This window comes from Choloepus didactylus, chromosome 3 (genome assembly GCF_015220235.1).
Source record: "Choloepus didactylus isolate mChoDid1 chromosome 3, mChoDid1.pri, whole genome shotgun sequence".
NCBI classification, from domain to species: domain Eukaryota; kingdom Metazoa; phylum Chordata; class Mammalia; order Pilosa; family Megalonychidae; genus Choloepus; species Choloepus didactylus.
In genome coordinates, this window is record NC_051309.1 from 115,820,811 (window position 1) to 115,842,437 (window position 21,627).

General features: G+C 35.7%; 1 protein-coding gene across 6 annotated transcripts in view; it reads right to left on the minus strand.

Annotated features, from left to right (window-relative positions):
* Window positions 1-21,627, minus strand: part of TBCK (TBC1 domain containing kinase) — a 288,134-nt gene that overhangs the window by 262,899 nt on the left and 3,608 nt on the right. For 3 of the 6 annotated variants that reach the window (XM_037830400.1, XM_037830399.1, XM_037830401.1), the window contains exon 2: window positions 13,860-14,081. In XM_037830400.1, coding sequence (XP_037686328.1) covers window positions 13,860-14,052 — 193 coding nt within the window. In that variant the 5' untranslated portion in view covers window positions 14,053-14,081. Of the gene's footprint in view, window positions 1-13,859; window positions 14,082-18,422; window positions 18,520-21,627 lie in introns of those variants that run through there. The other 3 variants (XM_037830397.1, XM_037830398.1, XM_037830402.1) reach the window with 3 other exon arrangements.

The window sequence follows — 21,627 nt, forward strand, 5'->3', positions numbered from 1 at the left end:
AAGAGGCAAAAAGTACTGTTATTTCAATTTGCCAATTGTTTCCAGAATCTGTACAATTTGCTCCATCTGCCACAATGTGAGTCCAAGCCAGCATCATCTCTTCCTAGATTACTACAATAATCTCTTAACTGGTCTTCTCACATTAATTCTTATTACCCATCAATATATTTTCCACTCTAAAGCCCAGGTGACAAAATAACAAATAAATCTGAATATGTAACTTACTCTTTAGTTTCATCTTTTGTTTCATCTTTTGTAATTTTATCTTTAGTTCACCAAATTCTAGCCATACTGACTTTCTTCCCCCTCTTCCTGCCTTAGGGCACTAGCACTTGGCTTCCTATTGCCTGAAATGATCTCCCCCATTCTCTTCTTCCAGTTAACTCCTATCATATAGCATAGTAACTAGGAGCACAGCCCAGTTTGTCTGGGATCAAATGCCAGTTTTATTACTCATTAGCTATGTGATCTTGTATTTGTTAACCTCTCTATTCCCCACCTTCTTCTGTAACATAAGGAAAACAGTAGCACCTATTTCATAGAGATTTTGTAAGGTTGAAATGAGTTAATATACAATAAAGACCTGGAATAGTGCCTGGTCCATAGTAAGCTCTAAGTGTTGGCTTTTATTATTTATTCCTCAGGCCTCAGTTAAATGTGACTTCCTCAAGGAACACTTTTCTGATCCCCCATAAACATTTGCTCTTTCTATAACATACTCTATTATACACTGTACTTTTCTTTGGTAACACTTGTTTCAACTCTAAGGATTTGTGTACATTTTTATTTAATGTCTTTCTTCTCCACTAAACAATATGTTTCATGACATCAGGAATGCTGCCAGCAGGAACAATGTTGGTCTTGTTCAATATTACATCACCATTGTCTAGAATGGCATCCAGAACACATAAGGCATTTAACAAAAAAATACTTGTTAAATGAATTAACTTGAGCAAAGGTCTGATGTGGCCATTGGAAGTCTCATAGGATAACTGTCTCATTATCTAAAATGAGATCTGTCCTGTGTAGAAAATTACATGCCCTTCATTGTAAACTATAATACCTTAGTAGCACTGATTTTTAATACAAAACAAAAACATCATAAGTTATTAAAATGTTCATGTTTCATTAATTAACAATTTTAAATTGTAGACTCAGAAGCCTCCACATCTATGAGAGAGTTCCAGAGTGTCTGACACTAGATTAACATTTGTCAGTCTTCTTCTGGAAACTCCTTCAAAACATTATAAACCAGTGTTTACCAAAGATTCAATATTCTATGGAACTTTAAGGATTATTTTAACATTGCAGAACCACAACCGTTGGCAGAATATCAACATTTCTCCCAGAGGTAATACAGTGGATACCAAACCAATGTTTCTAATATGAACCAGCTTTTTAAAGGAATCATTAGGAGTCTTCATCCTGAAATTCTGGACCACTGTTGGAAAATAAATTGCTTGTTATAAAAACAATATAGTTTCATAGAATAAAATATGACAAAAATATTTGGGAATAATACTATGCCAAATACAAATCAGCATATAGTGATATTATTTATAAAAAACAAATATGAGACTAAGATGAACTTTAAAGAGCACCTATAAAAAGCATTAAATAATCTCCCTTCTAACAAAGATTTGATAAACGCCAAGTCTCATGTAGTGTATCCAGCATATGTGTATCTAGCATATGTATCTAAGAAACCGAAGATAGTATCAAATTAAGCAAGAAAGATAATAAAGGAGTTGAATAAGAGGAGGAACTAAAAGAACAATTTTTAAGTTTTGTTTTGTTTTAAATTAGAGGAAAGAGGTGACTTGTGACTGTCTTAAGGTAACATGAAGGGTTTTTAGGATATAGTTACTGCATTATTCTTTTGTTATCCACAGTAAAAATTAAGCTAGTGTAAAACCTTAATATAATATTTAAATAACTATTTATCCAGTAAAAGTGACAAAGAAAAATTCTGAGCTTAAAAAACATAATGGTACAAGGACACTGTGATGGTAGCTTTACTGTCAACTTGGCTAGAATATAGTCCCTAGTTATCCAATCAAATACTAATCTACGTGTTTCTGTGAAGATATTTTGTAAATGTGATTAAAGTCTATAATCTGTTTAAGTAAGGAAAATTATCATAAATAATCTGGGTGGGGCTGATTCAACCAGTTGAAAAGCATTAAGGACAGAACTAAGGCATCCATGAAGAAATTCTGCCCGTAGAGTGCAGCTTCAGCTCCTGTCAGAGTTCAGCTTGTTTTTCTCACGGATCTGGACTTGCCTAGTCAGACCCCAAGGATTCTAACAATTAATCTCATACTATGTGTATCTTATTGGCACTGTTTCTCTGGTGGAACCCTGACTGACAGACATGTTAGGATGAAATTTACATGCAGTTAGAGATAACAAGTAAATAATCTTACAGGTCTTTAACAATTCTATTATTTTCTACTTGAATTTCAAATTTATTAGTTAAAAGATTTCACTAGCAATCACTGAAAGATCTGTGGGTAATAAATATCAAATAAAACAGCATGCATTACCACTTATAATCCTCACTCTGCTTCTATCACTGCTAAGATTCCAATCTCAAAGGAAAAAAAGGGGTAAATTTGTTAACTTAAGAACTTTCATGCTCTGTTGGCTTTTTTTTCTTTTACAGATATCTTCCTCAACTTGTCTTTCAATAAACCAAGTTCTCAAATTCCAATAAAATGTCTATTGTTCTTAGGATTAAATATTTCACCCTGCTGAGTTAGCAAGAAAAGAAAATCATCTTGAATCAGTTTTGAATGATCTATAGAAAACTGTGAAACCCTGACTTGTGAGCTGACACCGGAAAAGGGAATGTTACTAAAATAGACCACATGTCACATATAACTCCAAGTGAGGGGGGAGAAAGGAAGGGAAAAAAAGCTAACAATGACAAAATGTGAGATAACCACATAGCAAGAACAGAATAAAGGGGAAAAATAGAAATGAAATCAAAATTCTTTGAGGAAACAATAAAGAGAAGCCCAAACCAAAATCATATGGTGTTACATCATTGAGAAATATGTGCTATTCACTAAGGAGACTGTTAAATAGAATCTTTTCAAATTTTTCAAATTAGATGCAACTGACATGACTGGGACACTATGGAACAATCAGACCTTTATATAAACAAATATCTATTTTAATTCAGTTATTTAATGCTATGTACATAATTTTTTAGGGGACTGCATGTTGCTGATACAAACAAGATAATCAAATTCCCAGCCTTTTGAAAATTATTGATATTTTCATTCCAGGCAACCAAACTTAAAATATATGAATTTTATACATCTACATGACCTGTTACCTCAGTAGATCTCAGGAGAAGGTAAGCAGGTGAAGCAATATGACCAGCAATATGGGGGTCTTGGCTAAGAGGACTAACCAGATTGTTGAGCCGTGTGGTAGTTTTGAAGCTGTTTGTATCCCAGAAAAGATCATGTTCTTTTAATCCATCTCTGTGGGTATAGGCCTATTGTAGGTAGAATCTTTTGATCAGGTTATTTCAATTGAGATGTGACCCACTTCAATCAAGGTGGGTCTGAATCCTCTTACTAGAGTCCTTTATAAAAGGGTAAAACACAGAGAAAACCTCCAGAAAAGCTGAGAGAGGACACACAGAAAACAGAGAGGAAGCCACTGAAGCTAGACGCTGAAAACAATGAAGCGTGGGAGCAAAAGACCAGCAGGCATCAGCCACATGCCTTCCTATATGATAGAGGTGTGAAGCGTGGGAGCAAAAGACCAGCAGGCATCAGCCACATGCCTTCCTATATGACAGAGGTGTCCCAGATGCTGGCAGCCCGTCATCAGAGTCCAGGTATCATCCTGCTGATGCCTTGAGTTGGACATTTACACAGCCTAAGAACTGTAAAATGTAAGTTAATAAATCCCCATTGTAAAAGCCAACCCATTTCAGGTGCATTTCCCTCCAGAAGCTTTACCAAACCAAAACAAGCTGTCTTCAAAGAACAATGATTATCAGTCCACATTACAGTGTTCAGAGAATCAGTTCATATCTGAAATTGATACAAAAAGCAGAGTTAGCAATATTACTATCCAGAGAAGATTCTGTTATGATGTAGTTCCTAGTTCAGGGGCTCATTTAGGCAGAGAAAAGGAGGAGCTTGAGAAATTTCTAGAACTATTAAGTTAATTATTCCAAGACAAGAAAGCTTAGTAAATGTTACAAGACACCTGAAAGACAGGACTATTCCAAATTTGCCAGACTTAAAACAGTAAGACTAATTATGATCACTAGCCACATACGATGAGGATCTTACTTTATTGTCAAACTTTGCTTGGAGTAGTTTTCAAACTAGGCCAAGCCTACAAATGGAAACATTACAATCTTGCAGGGATCGATAATATCCATCAATAGTTCAGTGATGTTAAAAGTCCTAAAAGATCCTATAATTTGTAAACATCTACTCAATGTCATGGAAGTCATTCAACAAATAAAAATGTTTAACAAAAAGCTCTTTTTTAAACAACAACCAAAAAAAACTTGCCAAAAGTTCCTTTCTGGGCTTTGGCAAATGGCTGAGAGCTGAAGCCTTCTATAGTCTACTGTAACTATTTTTACAAGTCTTCAGGTGTCTTTATGCAAAGTAGATAAAGCACTCTCCCCCACACCAAAAGAATTAGAATCAGACTTCAGTTCCCACTTACTCCACTAGCTAGAAATTTTGGTGCAGTGTGCAAACTGCAAAACGTATCTAGTGGCCCTGACTGTGGGCCCTGAATGGTAAATATGTGATATGCCACACCATTATGAACAGGTCAAAACAACTTTGGAAGGTCTAAGGTCCCACATTAGATCTTCTCAAATTTGCGTTTAAGTAAAGAAGATAAATTCTCTCCTTGGCCCTTTATATTTTCTAATGCTGCCATTGTGCAAAATACCAGAAATAGATTGGCTTTCATACAAGGGGTTTATTTGGCTATAAATTTACAGTCTGAAGGCCATGAAAATGTCCAAATTAAGGCATCAAAACAAGTATTCCTTCAGAGAAGGAAGGCCAATGGTGTCCGGAAAACCTCTGTTAGCTGGGAAGGCACATGGCTGGTGTCTGCTGATCCTGGGTTGTGTTCCAGCTTCTCTATCAGCTCCTGTGTATTCTTCAAAATGTTGCTCTTGGGGTGTTTTGTCCTCTCTTAGCTTCTCCGGGGCAAACTCTGGGCTAGCATCTCTGAAGCGTTAGCAAATTCTGCTTTCAACAGCCATCTCCAAAATGTCTCTCTAAGCTGCAGCAGCACTGAATTCCTTCTGTCTAAGCTCTTACATGGCTCCAGTAAACTAATCAAGACCCATGCTGAATGCGCAGGGCAACACCTCCATGGAAATAATTCAATCAAACCTTTTACCCACAGTTGATTGAGTCACATCTCCATGGAAACACTCAATCAAACGATTCCAACCCAATCAACACTAATACATCTGCCCCCACAAGACTGCATTCAAGAACACAACGTTTCCAGGGACATAATACAACCTAACCAGCACATACTCTTTTATACCCTTTCTTTGCATTGGGAATCCTTTTTGAGAATCTCACGAAAGCTATAGATTTTATCAAGAAACTGCATGTGCATGCATGTACATGCACACACACACACACAGACACAATTGTATATACAATTTCAAAGAGTCACAGACCTCCTGAAGCCCTGGATAGGCACCATGGCTTCTAGTTTAGAGTCATTATTTTAAACTGTTGAATTTAGTTTCCTTAGATGTTTACCCAAGAAAACATGGGATATGGGACAAGAAGATAGAGGCTTCGCAGCTCAGAGATAAATGCAAAAAAACAAAAAAAAAAAAGGAATAGCAAACAAACTTGGCCAGATGTTTATGAACATAGTCCATAACAACAGAAGTAGAATACCTCAGAATCCCATACCAAAGAAGTTTTTTATACTAATGTCTTCATAATTCACCTAGACAACAGATCTTATGAACATTATAAAGCTTGCAATTGATCATTTTTTCATATTTAGGTAAATAAATAGCAATTAATTTCTTAATATTTTGACTCATTATAAAATTAATTTGAAGCAGTTGGATTTCCTTCTTTGCCTTGACCTACAGGAAGTTTACAAAAAAATTATAGTCCATCTGAAGAAACTATATATTAATTAATATTAATAAACTTAAATGTTATACTAACTTTGTTTTATTTCTCCCCATCTTGAGTATATATATTTTCCTTTGTGTACCATATATATAAAAAATACTGTATGTATGTCTATAATTAGCTTGCCTCTACTTCTATTTAGAATAAAATAAGATGATAATTAAGAAATGTAAATTTCTTTTAAAAAAACTAAAATGATTAAGAATGATATTAAGATTTTGTTTCTTAGGTCTATGTCAACAATAAAATGTCAGCACATATTTTGAAAATCTATTAATCTTTTTAGGCCATTTGTCATTAAAACGAGTAAATGTGAGGAAATAAAACTTTACAGACAACAGAGCTACCCCTCTGTCTTCAAAAGTGCCTTACCTCTCCCCAAATTTTTATACAGAATATTGGCTAATAGCAACACTCTTCCATGCAGAATATAGCATTCCCTCTGTTATACTCCCATAATATATTAGTGTGTACATCATCTATTATACCAACTGTTACTATATAAGAATCAGGAAAACTGGAATGAGGACAAAACAGCTGATAATGATGATGATGGGGACAATGAAACCTTAAGATTCTTCTGAGTCATCTTTGCCGGATAAACCTATAATGGTCTGCCCTGAGAAGTCAGCCATCCACCTTCAATCTGACATAAATCAGGGGAATATAGGTGGGAATGGATATTAAGGATGTGGAATAAAGGTGGAAGGAACATAAAGTTGGATCAGGCTGAATTTATTGATATAGGCCCACTAAGCAGAGATTCTGGATTCAATGTTGTAGATCAAGGGGTCAGAAAGGTTTGTTTGGATAGGTGGCTGAAGCATGGACACAAAGGTGGCCTACATTACCTAAAGTTGAAATGCCAGAACTGGCCTGGTATAATGAAGTAGGAAAGGCCAAGTGGAAGCCACCAGAATTGCCACTATCTAGCAAAATAGTAAATCATAAGCAGTAGAGCATTCTTAGAGGGATTGCAGACATTAGTGCCACCACTGAGGACTGAAGGATGCAATAGCAGCTGTGGTTCCAGATTTGGTCTCATTACTGGAGAAAATCAACATATCCCCTGGTACCTGATATGCAGCTACTGATGTGGCAAATGCTTTTTTCTCAATACCTGTTAATAAGGACCACTAGAAACAGTTTGCTTTCAGCTAGCAATGCCACCAGTACACTTTCACTGTCCTACCTCAAGAGTATATCAACTCTCCAGCCCTGAATCATAATCTAGTCTGCAGGGACCTTGTTTACCTTTCCCTTCCATAAGACATCACACTCATCCATTATATTAATGACATTATGCTGATTGGACATAGTAAGTAATAAGTAGCAACTGCTCTAGACTTAAGAGTAAGACGTTTGTAAATAAGGTGTTGGCATGTCAGTGTGTAGGAGATAAATCTAACAAAAATTCAGTGGCTTTCCCCCTCAGTGACATTTCAAGTTGCCCAGTGGTATGGGGCATGACATGACATCTCTTCTACGGTGAAGGTAAAGCTGTTGCATTGTCCCCTCCTACAACCAAAAAAGAGGCACAATGCTTAGCTGGCCTTTTTGGATTTTGGATGCAATGTATTACTTATTTGCGTGTGCTACTCCAGCCCAATTAGTGAGTGACCAAAAAGGTATTGAGTAGGATCTCTAACAAGAGGAGGCTCTTGTTACATGATCCAGCACATCCAGTGGTGCTAGAAGTTTCAGTGGCAAAGAATGGTGTTGTTTGGAGCTTTGGGCAGGCCCCTGTAGGAGAATCCCAGTGCACACTCACGATTTTGGAACAAAGTCCTGCCATCCTCTGCAGATACCTCAACACTTTTTGAGAAAAAGGCTTGGCCTGCTATTGGACCTTAGTAGAAACTTAACATTTAACCATAGGTCACCAGGTTATCATGAGACCTGTGTTGCCCATCATGAACTGAGTGTAGTCTGATCTATCAAGCTATAAAATTGGGTGTGCACAGCAGCACCCCATTACCAAGTGGAAATGGCATATATACAAGATCGGGCTCAAGCAGGCTCTGAAGGCACAAAGTAAATTACACAAGTGGCCCAAAATACCCATGGCCCCTACTCCTGTCACATTACCTTATCCTTTCAGTCCACAGCTATGGGTCTTTAGGAGCCGCCTACCAAGAGTTGCCTAGGGAAGAGAAAACTCAGACATGATTTACAGACAGTTCTGCATAGTATACAGGTACCATGTGAAAGTGGACAGCTGCAGCACTACCACCCATTTGTGGGACATCCGAAAGAAAATCCTCTCAGTGGGCAGCACTTCAAACAATACACCTGGCTGTTCATTTTGCTTGGAAACAGAAATGGCTGGGGGTGCATTTGCACACTGATTCATGGGATGTGGCCAATGGTTCAGTTACTCTCTGTTTTTGTGGTTTTTCTGTGTTTTTTCTGCATCCTCTCTCAGCTTCTCTGGTATTTCTTTCTGATCTTCTGTGTTCTTTCTCTCTCAGCTTCTCTGGCCATTTTTCTGTCTCTTCTCTCTGTCTTTTATCCTCATGTAAAGGACTCCAGTAAAAGGATTAAGACCCACCCTGAATGAGATGGGTCACATCTCAACTTAAGATCCTACTCACCAAAAGATCCTGTTTACAATGGGTCCACACCCATAGGAATAGATTAGCTTTAAGAACATGATCTTTTCTGGGGTACACACAGCTTCAAACCACCACACCTTCCTTGCACACAATGCTTCTGTCAAAACTGCCATCTGTGGACTTAAAGAATGTCTTATCCACCATCTTGGTATTCCAGACAACACTGCTTCAGATTAAGGAACTCAGTTCACAACAATGAAGTGGGGGAACAGGCATACACTCATGAAATTCAATGGTTTCACCATTGTGCCAGTTTGAATGTACTATGCCCCCCAAATGCCATTATCTTTGATATAATCTTGTGTGGGCAGACCTATCAGTGTTAGATTGTAATTCTTTGAGTGTTTCCATGGAGATGTGCCCCACCCAACCGTGGGTGATGACTCTGATCGGATAATTTCCACAGAGGTGTTGGCCCGCCCATTCAGGGTGGGTCTGAATTAAATTACTGGAGCACTATATAAGATCAGACAGAAGGAACAAGCTTGCTACAGCCAAGAGGGACACTTTGAAGAATGCACAAGAGCTGAGAAAGGAGCTGCAGATGAGAGACAGTTTGAAGACGGCTGTTGAAAGCAGACTTTTGCTCTGGAGAAGCTAAGAGGAAAAACGCCCAAGAGCAACTAAGAGTCACATTTTTGAGGAACTGCAGCCTAGAGACGAATGTCCTGGGAGAAAGCCATTTTGAAAGCAGAACTTTGGAGCAGACGCCAGCCATGTGCCTTCCCAGCTAATGGAGGTTTTCTGGACACCATTGGCCATCCTCCAGTAAAGGTACCCAATTGCTGATGTGTTACCTTGGACACTTCATGGCCTTAAGACTGTAACTGTGTAACCAAATAACCCCCCTTCTATAAAAGCCAATCCATTTCTGGTGTTTTGCATTCTGGCAGCATTAGCAAGCTAGAACAACCGTGTTCCCCATAATCCTGAATCAGATGGATTGATAGAATGGTGGAATGGCCTTTGGAGACTCAATTACAGCATCAACTGAGTGACAATACCTTGAAGGGCTGCAGAAATGTTCTCCAGGAGACTGCATATGCCCTAAATTAGCATTCATCCATGATACAGTTTCTCTTATAGCCAGGATTCAGTTTCAGGAATCAAGGGTAGAAATGGGAGTGCCACTACTCATTATTATCCCTAAAGAACCACTAGAAAAATTTCTGCTTCCTGTCCCTGCAACCTAAAGCTCTGCTGGTCTATACGTCTTAGTTCCAAAAAGAGAAGTGCTTCGACCAGGGGACACAACAATTCCATAAAACTGTAAGTTATGTAAAGAAGAGTTTGCTTGAAATATAGGGGATCCCTTAGGGTGTCTCTTTTTAGTACTACCATGCCTTCTGATTAAAGCTAATGGAAAACTGCAATAATTCAATCCAGGCAGAGCTACTAATGGCCCAGAACCTTCAGGAATGAAGGTTTCAGTCACCCCACCAGATAAAGAGCCATGACCAGCTGAGGTCTGTGCTGAAGATAAAGGGAATATGGAATGGGTCACAGAAGAAAGTAGTTATAAATACAGGCTATGATCACATGACAAGTTGCAGAAATGAGGACAGTAATAGCTATGAGTATTTCTTCTTTTGTTATGAATATGCTTTGTTATGAATATGAATGTGTTATATACACAGAGCAAATATCTTCATTTTCTTCATTATCTTATCCCCTTATCTTATAAATATAACATAAGTTGTATTAACTTTCTGTCATTGTATTTAACTTACAGGATGTCAAGTTAAAGAATGAATATTACCCAAGGACTTGTATCTTCTTCTGGGAAAAGAGTTAATGCATTTCTGGTTGTACTCAGGATAGTTCAGTTATGTTAGACGAAAGCATGAATGTTACTGATTTTATTTAGAGATTAAGTATGTGTATGAGTGCCAAGTTAACAGGGGTGGAAGGTGATGGTTAAGTTCATGTGTAAACTTGGCTGGATTCTACTGTTCAGTTGTTTGGGTCAGCAAGGACTGTCCAGATTGTTATTGTGAGGATATTTCATGGGTTTAAATCATTTGTCAGTTGGTTGCATCTATGGTGGATTACATCTGCAATCAACAAAGTAGATTGCCTTCAGCAACTAGAGAAGTTTTATCCAAGCATTTGAAAGCCTTAAAGATAGAAGTGATGATTTCAAGAGTCAGAAAGAAGAATCTCTATCTTCTTTATGTAAGCGAGCCAGCTTTTCCTGGGAATTCATTAGAGTTTCCAATTTGTGGCCTTTCCTATGGAAGTTCACTTGCAAATCCCTGCACTTATGTGAGCCAAGTCCTATACTAAATGTCTTAATATTTACATACACACATACACACATATATACACACTATAATACAATATCTATATATAAATAGACATTTATAAATATATATATTTGTATATATATGTATCTATATTTGTATTTATATGAATCATTTACTGGAGAATTACCTTTTTTACCACCATCTTTCCAAAGTCTTTCACTAAGCCTTCAGACAGCTTGTAATTATGTCTCAGAAACTCACAGTACCAAGGTTAAGGCACTGAATAGCTATGATTGGCAGAATGATGTCAACATTTGTATTATCATAGACTTACAGCAGCTTTTAAAATATTTCCCCAAGTGACAAACCATATTAATATTTCACCTTTATTTACTAGTGGTGTGACTTTCAGTTAATTACTTTAATTATTCTGTAACTCAATTTCCTTATCTGTTAAATTAGAATAATAATTCCTATTTCATAGTAATATTATGATGATAAAGTTAATTGAAATATGTAAAGCACTTAGAATATTGCCTGATATATAATACTCAATAAATATTAGTCATAATAATCATAACCAAAACCTTTTTTAATGTGAGATGCCATCTTTATTATAAACTAAATTTCCATGTAATTTGGTCTGTTTCTGGACTTTCTATTCTGTTCACTTGGTCTGATGACTTATTTACCAATACCACATTTTTAATTACACAGACTTTATAGTGTGTGTTTGTTTGTTTTTTCAATTTTATTGAAATATATTCACATATATCACACAAACCACCTAAAGTCTACAATCACTGGCTTAGAATATCATCACCTAGTTGTGTATACATCCCCATGATCAATTTTAGAACATTTTCATTACTCCAGAACAGAAGTAAGAATAGGAAATAAAACCCAAATCCTCCTATATCCCTTATATCCTCCTACTGTTGACCCATAGTATTGGCGTAGTAAATTTGTTACTGTTGATGAAAGAATATTAAAATACTACTATTAACTATAGTCCATAGTTTGCAATAGCTATGTTTTTCCCATATACCACTCTATTATTTTTTTTAATTTGTAGCAGTTCATGCAAGAAGATATTTATGTTTGTAGTATTAATCGCTGACATACATGACTTCAAGAAACCACTTTCAATCAAATTCAACTACAATGTGGCACAATTACTTATAATCCCAATAACAAGCCACCATCAACTCTATCCATTCCCAAACATCTAACTTCAACCTCGTTAACAATTCTGTACATATTAGGTAACCACTCCCCCTTCTCTAGGTACCCTATATTCTATATTTTAAGACTCTGAGTTTACATGATTTCATTAGTTCATTTTAGTGAAATCCTACAAACCTGTCCTTAACCAAAACATTTTTATACTGAAAATCTCTAAAACACAAATATCTTGGGGCTAATATATTAAGAGAAACAATTCAGACTTCCTGACAGTATAGTTTAGTATACTATTCAGCAAAACAATGAGGAAAATATAGTCCACATTTCTGAAAGTATTTAATATTAGGTTTAAATATACGAAATTGCTATTTTTATAGGAAAAGTTCATTAGAATATCAGCAATTATCTAGGGTTCACCCTCACATATGCTATATTTCATACCTCTGGATTATTTTATGTTAGAATAATTAAATATGTTTCACTGAAATATATTTAGATAATTTTAAGAAGTGGAACCCTGCCTCAAATAAATATTTAAAAAAAAATCATTTAATAAGTCAGGTATTGCCACTATAAGCCTCTGTAGTGGGATATAGAATGAACCTAATTATACTATTGAAAAGTTCATGAAAATCTTTCTGGTGAAACATTACCTTTTAATCAATTGGTTTTAATGTTTTTACTTCAGTTCTCTAAATGGAATCCTACATGAAAAGACTAATGCTGCTCAAAAAAAAAAAAAAAAAAATTCTAGTGACTACCTTTTTATTAGAAGACAGAGTTAGCCCAAATTATTATTTTCAATAATAAAATACATCCCAATCCGTAATTTTAAAGTTTCTCACATTAGAACTTTCATTTCCTTTTTACAGAAGATGAAGACATATGTTTAAGGGTAGACAGTTTCCCAGAAAGAGAAAATTAAACATCCTGACTCTCAGATCTGAGAAACATTAATCATTCAAACGTAGTTCATCCATTCATTCATTCATACATTCACTCAACAAACATATATTGAGTACTTCCTATGTGCCAGATGAAGTACTGGCTCTGAGATCAAAGTAAAAGTCATTTAGTCCTTATCCTCAAAACTTAGAATTCTCAGAGGAGACAAATTAGACAGAAATGATAATAACATATGATAAAATGGGCTTAGCCCAGATAGCAGCAAATCTTCCATAGAAAATAACATAAGCTGAGATTTGAGGGAAAAGTAGGGGTTTAGTAGGAAAGGAGTGGGAATGCAGTGTAGTTATTACCAGGAGAAAAAAATAGCAAAGTGTGGAAGCAAGGACATTTGAAGGGTCATGGCACAGTCAGGAAAACTGTTAAGTGACTCAGAGTGGCTGGAGTGAAGAGTTAAAGCTGTAGAAATGACAAAGTACATCTAAAGAGGTGAGGAGAGAACAGAACATGAAGGATCTTGCATACAATACCCTGTTAAGGAGTTTAGATTCTACATGGTAGATATGCAAATGAATGGGAAAGCCTGAGGTGTCTGGGTGTGTCTGTGAGGGCTTGCGTGAGCCTGCAGATTTCTTTATGTATTTACTGCATATCTATGCAATGACAGATGCAAAGGCCTCATGGAATGTTCTCTGTTAACAGAGCAAGGAGCACAAAAAGGAAAAAAAACTCACCATGTTTTCCCCTAGAAATATCCACATACTGGCACAGTCTGGGGTGAGTGATGGTCTTAAGGATTTGAAAGCGTCCTAAAATTTTGATGGAATTTGGTGTGAGAGGAAGCCCGTTGCTTCCACAAACATCATGGGGCAGAGCCGAGGCAAAGAAGGTAAAGGCACCCATTTCAGCATCCTTCAAAGGAAACATTTTCAGAGCCCTAGATCTACCAAGATGACCTGGAAAAGGAGAAAAGGAACAAAAGAAAATTTTACAATGGATGAACCAAACAATAAGCCAGGGTTGTCTCACTTAAACACAGTTATATACAACTTGGAAGAAAATCCTAATCTGAACACTTCACAATAAAAAATAGCAAAGTTTAAAACTTCCAAGAATATATCAAAGAGGAATCAACACCCAAATATAAATTTACATTGCAGGTCTAAATCAAAATCAAAGATTTCAATGGCATGAAAAGGAACAGCAGAAGCCAGCCACATGCCTTCCCAGCTGACAGAGGTATTCCAGATGCCATCAGCCATTCTTCAGTGAAGGTATCCTCTTGTTGATGCCTTAGTTTAGACACTTTTATGGCCTCAGAACTGTAAATTTGTAACATAATAAATCCCCTTTATAAAAGCCAGTCCATTTCTGGTATTTGCATAATGGCAGCTCTAGCAAACCAGAACATGCAGGATGGAAAAAAAGCAAACTACGGTACATTTTAGAGTACATGCTGTTACGTGGACAAATCCTAGAAATCTAAAGTGGAATGAAAAAATAGTCACACAAAACTTATGCCATTTTCATAAAGCTCAAAAGCAAACAAAACTAAATAGTTTAGGAATACTTAAATATGTGGTAATCCTATATTCAAAAAGGAAGGAAATGAAAAATAAAAGACCTCAGGATAGGATTATCACCAAATGAAAAGTAATCTCTCTTCTTTAAAGAAAACCCACAAGAAGCTTCAAAAATCTTGAGTAATATCCTAGTTCTGGAGTGGGAGTTAATGAATGTTCATATTATTATTATGCTTCATAATTTCCATAACCTTTATCTAATGTAGATACTTCTGTGGGCATGTACTATATATATACCACATATTTCATAATTTAAAAAATTCATTTTCAATAAAGGTCAAGGAATTCAATGAGGGAAAGGACAGTCTTTTTAACTAATGATGATGAAACAACAAGATAGCCATATGGAAAACAAATGAACCTTGATCCTTCCTGATATATCCAAAAAAATTAATTTGAAATGGATCATAAACCCAAATGTAAAAAAACAAAACAAACAAACAAAAAAAAACCTATACATCTTCTAAAAGAAAACATAAGAGAATATCTGTGCAGCCTTAGGTTAGACAAAGATTTCCTGGGCAAGATACAAAAATCACTAATGACAAAAGAAATCTGACAAATTGAATTTCATAAAAATCAAAAACATCTGCATATCGAAAGACAAGTTTGAGAAAAATGAAAGTACAAGGCAAAGACTAGGAAAAAATTGTGCATGCAATTTTGAATTTTAGTCATTCTGGTAGGTATGAAATTTGGTGTTGTGTGTGGTGGTTTGAAGCTGTATGTATTCCAGAAAAACATGTTCTTAACTTTGATACATTCCTGTGGGTGTGAACTCAGTGTATGACCTTTTGATGAGGTTACTTCAGTTAGGAGGTGTGGCCCACCTCAATCAGGATGGGTCTTACTTTTATTATTGAAGTGCTTTATAAGTAGAGTGAAATTCAGACAAAGAGAGAGGAAACCACAGGAAGCAAGATACTGGACATCAACAGAACTAGAAGAGAAAGGAGAGACGTGCCGTGCATGTGACAGAGGAGCCAAGGATAACCAGCAGACAGCCCCAGAATGTCAGTCTTCAGTCTTTAGGAAGCAAGTATCACTTTCATGGTGCCTTGATCTATCTGGACTTTCTTTTAGCCTCAAAACCATGAGTAAATAAATTCTATTTCATGGTATTTACTTGAGCATTCCAGGAAATTAAAACAGAATACACACACACACATCTGACAGTATGTATATATATAGCTGACATTTTATCAAATATATGGTATGTGTATGTTTACATAGATATATATGCATATATATACATATATGCGATAAAAGACTTGCATTCAGAAAATTATAAAGAACTCCTATGACAATAATAAAAAGATAAATAAGCCAATATATAAATAGGCAGAAGTTTTGAACATACATTTTCACAAAAGAGGGTATACAAATAGACAAGCACCTGAAAAAGTGTTTCAATATTAATCATCAAGAAAATGCAAATTAAAACCATAATGACATACCATTCGTACCTATCAGAATGGCTAAAATTCAAAGAACAGTAAATACTAAGTTGAGAAGAATATGGAACTGAAGCTCTGATATATTGCTAGTGGGAAGGTAAAACGGCAGAAAAACTTTGGAAAACTATTTGGCAATTTCTTCTAAAGTTGAAAATACCCCTGACTGACTTACAAACCAGAAATTCCACTCCTAGACAGTTACTCCCAAAATGAAAATATATATACACAAAAGGCTTAAACAAGAGTGTTTACAGTAGTTCTACATACAATAGCCCAAAACTGGAATTAATCCAAAAATGTCCTGCATGTGAATAAATAAACATGTTGTGACATACTCATACAGTGGCATTCTATTCAACAACAACAAAAGAACAAATATGCCAAAACATGGATGTATGGCTGCACAACAAAAACATTTTGTTAATTAAAGAAGCAGACAAAAAGAGTACACACTTGAACATTCCATTTGAATGTAGTTCTAGAATAGTTCTAAACCACAGTATAAAAATCAGAATAGTGGTGTCTTGGGTGGAGGAGGGAACTGAATGGAAAGGGAAGCAGAGGAACTTTTTGGAATGATGGAAATGTTCTATATCTTAACTTGGGTGATGACAGCTCCAAGGATGAATACATGCATCAAAACTCATCAAACTGATCACTTAAAATCAGTGTACTTTGATATAAATAAATCACATCTCATAAAACTATGAAAACCAAAAATATTAAGAAGCCATGAAAAAAGAATCACAAAACAAAAATACATGCCAACACAGAGCAAAAAAGCAAAGAGGTAAAAAATAAATAAATAAGACGAAAGATAATAGAGTCTAGCATCTACCTTACAGGAGTTGCTTAAAAAAAAAAAAAAAGAACAGAGGAAATAAAAGATAAAAGGGAAGAAATTATGAAATACAGGAGAAAATTCCTAAGTTGAAAGGAAACATGTACCTTCAAATTAAAAAGGTTTATTCTTTCAAGGAGGACAACCAACAACCAAAAAAGAGCCACACTGAAACACCTATACTAGTTCCTTTGAATGAGTTCATTCCAAAAATAAAACTCACACATCATCATAAATTTTCAAAGCAACAAGCATAACTAGAAAATGCTAAATATTTCAGAGAGAAAACAAATAGTTCAGTGTCAACAAATTAAAATCAGACTGTCATTAGACTTCTCATTAAGAATAATGTAAGTCAGAAGTCAATGAAGCCATCATAGGTTTGAAGTAATGATTTTGATTTTACACCCAGCCAATCTATCAATCATAAAAGCAAAAACATAAGTTATAGCCATGCAAACATTAAAAACAATAAAAAAATTACCATCCATATAACTTTTGTGAACAAATTTCTTTAGGATATATTCCAGCAAAACAGATGATAAAATCAAATAATAGAAGATATGGGTTCGAGAAACAATGAAACTTACCTAAAAGTTCAATGAATGTAAACTCTAGGGTAGAATCTATACAGTAGGCCTAGAAAGCAATTTATTCAAATTAAATAGTCACTGGACTCCAAGAGGAATGTCTTCAAGAGGAATGGTCAAACCACACAAGAAAACAAGAAAAGTTGGTGAAAAAAGCACATGCACTTTTTCCCCAAAAGAAAGCAGAAAAGGAAATCATGAAAGCAAGGAGGATTGGAAACTATATAAGAAGTACGTGGTCCAAAAAACAAAGCAATCTCAACTATGGAATTATTTTTTTTTTGCTATTGGAATGGAAGAAAGAAGAATCCATTTGACATTTTTTAAAATTCAATTTTATTGACATATAGTCACATACGATACAATCATCTCTGGTGTACAAGAATTGTTCACAATACCATTACATAGTTATACATTCACCATCACATTCAATGTTTGGACATTTTCGTTACCATACACAAAAAAGAATAGGAATAAAAATTAAAGCGAAAAAGAACATCCAAAACATCCCATTCCCCCCATCCCTCCCTATTATTAAATTACATTTTGTCCTCATTTTTCTATTCATCTGTTCATACATTGTATAAAGGGAGTAGTAGCCACAAAGTTTTCACAATCACACAGTCACACATTGTAAGCTATATAGTTATACAATCATCTTCAAGAATCAAGGCTACTAGGTTGCAGTTCAACAGTTATAGGTATTTCCTTCCAGCCATTCCAACACACAAAAAACTAAAAAGGGATATCTATACAGTGCATAAAGAATAACCTCCAGAATGATCTCTCGACTCTATTTGAGATCTCTCAGCCACTGAAACTTTACCTTGCTTCATTCTGCTTCCTCCTTTTGGTCCAAGAAAGCCTTCTCAATCCCACATTGCCAGGCCAAGTTCATCCCCGAGAAATTTGACTTTAATATTACAAATACTCTCTTTAGTGTGGCACTGGGGTCATGAAATTAAAACATAGGGAAGGAAATGTTTTGTAGCATACTGCTTAACTCTGCACTGAAGAATATTTACAAAGCCATAATATTGTAAACATTTTATTGGTTTTCAACACACAAAGCAAAAAACAATTGAAGAAATATAATGTAAATATTAGCAAACATGACAATGTACAAATAAAGGTCCAGTTAAAGGAAAGAGGTGATGGATATGATTTCTGGGGTGACAGAGGAAAAGGTAGAGTCATTACTTTCCTCATTTGGCCAAATAAGGAGCCAAAATACATTTTCAAAAGTTTACGTAAATGAACATACGTGAAAAATCCTCAACAAAATACTCGCAAATTGAATCTAGCAGCACATTGAAAGAATTATACACCACAGCCAGGTGGGGTTTATTCCAGGTATGCAAGGCTGGTTCAACACAAGAAAATCAATTAATGTAATACACCACATCAATAAACCAAAGCAGAAGAACAATATGATCATCTTGATCGCTGCAGAAAAGGCACTTGACAAAATTCAACATCCTTTCTTGATGTAAACACTTTAAAGGATAGGAATAGAAGTGAATTTTCTCAATATGATAAAGGCAATATCTGAAAATCCCAGAGCCAACATTGTAGTCAATGGGGAGAGACTGAAAGCTTTCCTTCTAAAATCAGGAACAAGACAGGGATGCCCACTGTCATCACTGTTATTCAACATTGTGCTGGAAGTACTAGCTAGAGCAATTAGGCAAGAAAAAGAAATAAAAGGCACCCAAATTGGAAAGGAAGAAGGAAAACTTTCACTGCTTGCAGATTAATGATTCTATATGTAGAAAATCCAGAAAAATCTACAGCAAAGCTATTAGAGCTAATCAATGAATACAGCAAAGTGGCAGGCTACAAAATCAACATGCAAAAATCTATAGTGTTCTTATACACAAGTAATGTGCAACTAGAAGAAGAAATAACAAACAAAATCCATTTACAATAGCAACCAAAAGAATCAAGTATTTAGGAATAAACTTAATGAAGGTTACAAAAGAACTATACAAAGAAAACTACAAGAAACTGCTAAAAGAAATCAAACAGGACCTACAAAAATGGAAGAACATACCATGTTCATGAATTGAAAGACTAAATATAATTAAGATGTCAACTCTACCTAAACTGATTTATAGATTCAATGCAATACCAATTAAAATCCCAACAACTTACTTTCCAGAAATAGAAAAACCAATAACCAAATTTATTTGGAAGGGTAAGGTGCCCCGAATAGCCAAAACTATCTGGAGAAAGAAGAACGAAGTGGGAGGTCTCACACTGCCTGACTTTGAAGCATATTACAAAGCTACAGTTCTCAAAACCACATGGTACTGGCATAAGGATAGAGATACAAACCAATGGAATCGAATTGAGTGTTCACAAATAGACTCTCACATCTACCGACAATTGATCTTTGATAAGGCAGTCAAGACAAAGCAACTGGGACGGAGCAGCCTCTTCAATAACTGGTGTTTGGAGAACTGTATATCCATTTCCAAAAGAATGAAAGAGGACCCCTATCTCATACCTTACACAAAAATTAACTCAAAATGGATCAAAGACCTAAACATTAGTGCTAAGACCAAAAGACTCTTAGAAGAAAAAGTAGGGCAACTTCTTAAAGATCTTGTGTTAGGAGGTAGTTTCCTAGACCTTACACCCAAAGTGCAAGCAACCAAAGAACAAATAGACAAATGGGATCTCCTCAAAATCAAACACTTTTGTACATCAAAGGACTTTGTTAGAAAAGTAAAAAGGCAGCCTACACAATGGGAGACAATATTTAGAAATCAGATAAGGGTTTATTATCCTGAATATATAAAGCAATCCTACAACTCAACAACAGAAAAGACAAAAAACCCAATTAAAAAATGGGCAAAGACATGGACAGACACTTTTCCGAAGAAGAAATACAAATGGCTCAAAAACATATGAAAAAATGCTCAACTTCACTGGCTATTAGGGAAATGCAAATCAAAACCACAATGAGATATCATCTCACACCTACCAGAATGGCCATTATCCAAAAAACAGAAAATTACAAGTGCCGGAGAGGATGTGGAGAAAGAGGCACACTTATTCATTGTTGGTGGGAATGTAGAATGGTGCAACCACTCTGGAAGACAGTGTGGATGTTCCTCAGGAAGTTAAGTATAGATTTTTCATATGACCCAGCTATTTCATTGTTAGGTATATACTCAAAGGAACTGAAAATTAAGGCACAAACAGACATTTGTAAACCAATGTCTATTGCAGCATTATTCACCATTGCCAAGAGAAGGAAACAGCCCAAATGTCCACCAACAGACAAGTGTATAAACTGTGGTATATACACATGATGGAATATCGTGCAGCTATAAGACAGAAAAAAGACATAGAACATATAATAACATGGATGAACCTTGAGGACATTATGTTGAGTGAAGTTAGCCAGAAACAAAAGGACAAATACTGTATGGTCTCACTAATATGAGCTAACATTAACGAGCAAACTTTGAAAGTTAATAGCTGATAACACAGGCTACCAGGAGATAGAAAGAAGGTAGAGATAGGGCATTTGATGCTGAAGGACTATAGAATGTTCAGCAGAATTGATTGTATAGATCCAGAAATAGATAGCATAATATTGTGTGATGGTAGCACAATATTGTAAGTGCACTGAACAAAGATGTCTATGAGTAAAGCTGAAAGAGGTGGGATAGGAGAATATGTGACACCACAGGTAAAGATAGATGATAAAGACCAGGACTGTATAACTTGGCAAAAACTGGAGTGGCCAATGACTGTTACTAAATGCACAAATATAAAAATGTTCTCACATGTGGAGAACAAATGAATGTCAACAATGCAGAGTGTTGAAAAAGGGATGGTATTTGGGAAAAAACAGAATCAAAGCAAACAGGAGTCTATGGTCAACAGTAACATTGTAATATGCTTCCATTAAATGTAACAAAGGCCATGTACCAAATCTAAATGTGTATGAGAGGGGGATATAAGGGAGGGATATGGGATTCTTGGTAGTGGTGGTGTTTTCTGTCCTTACTATTACA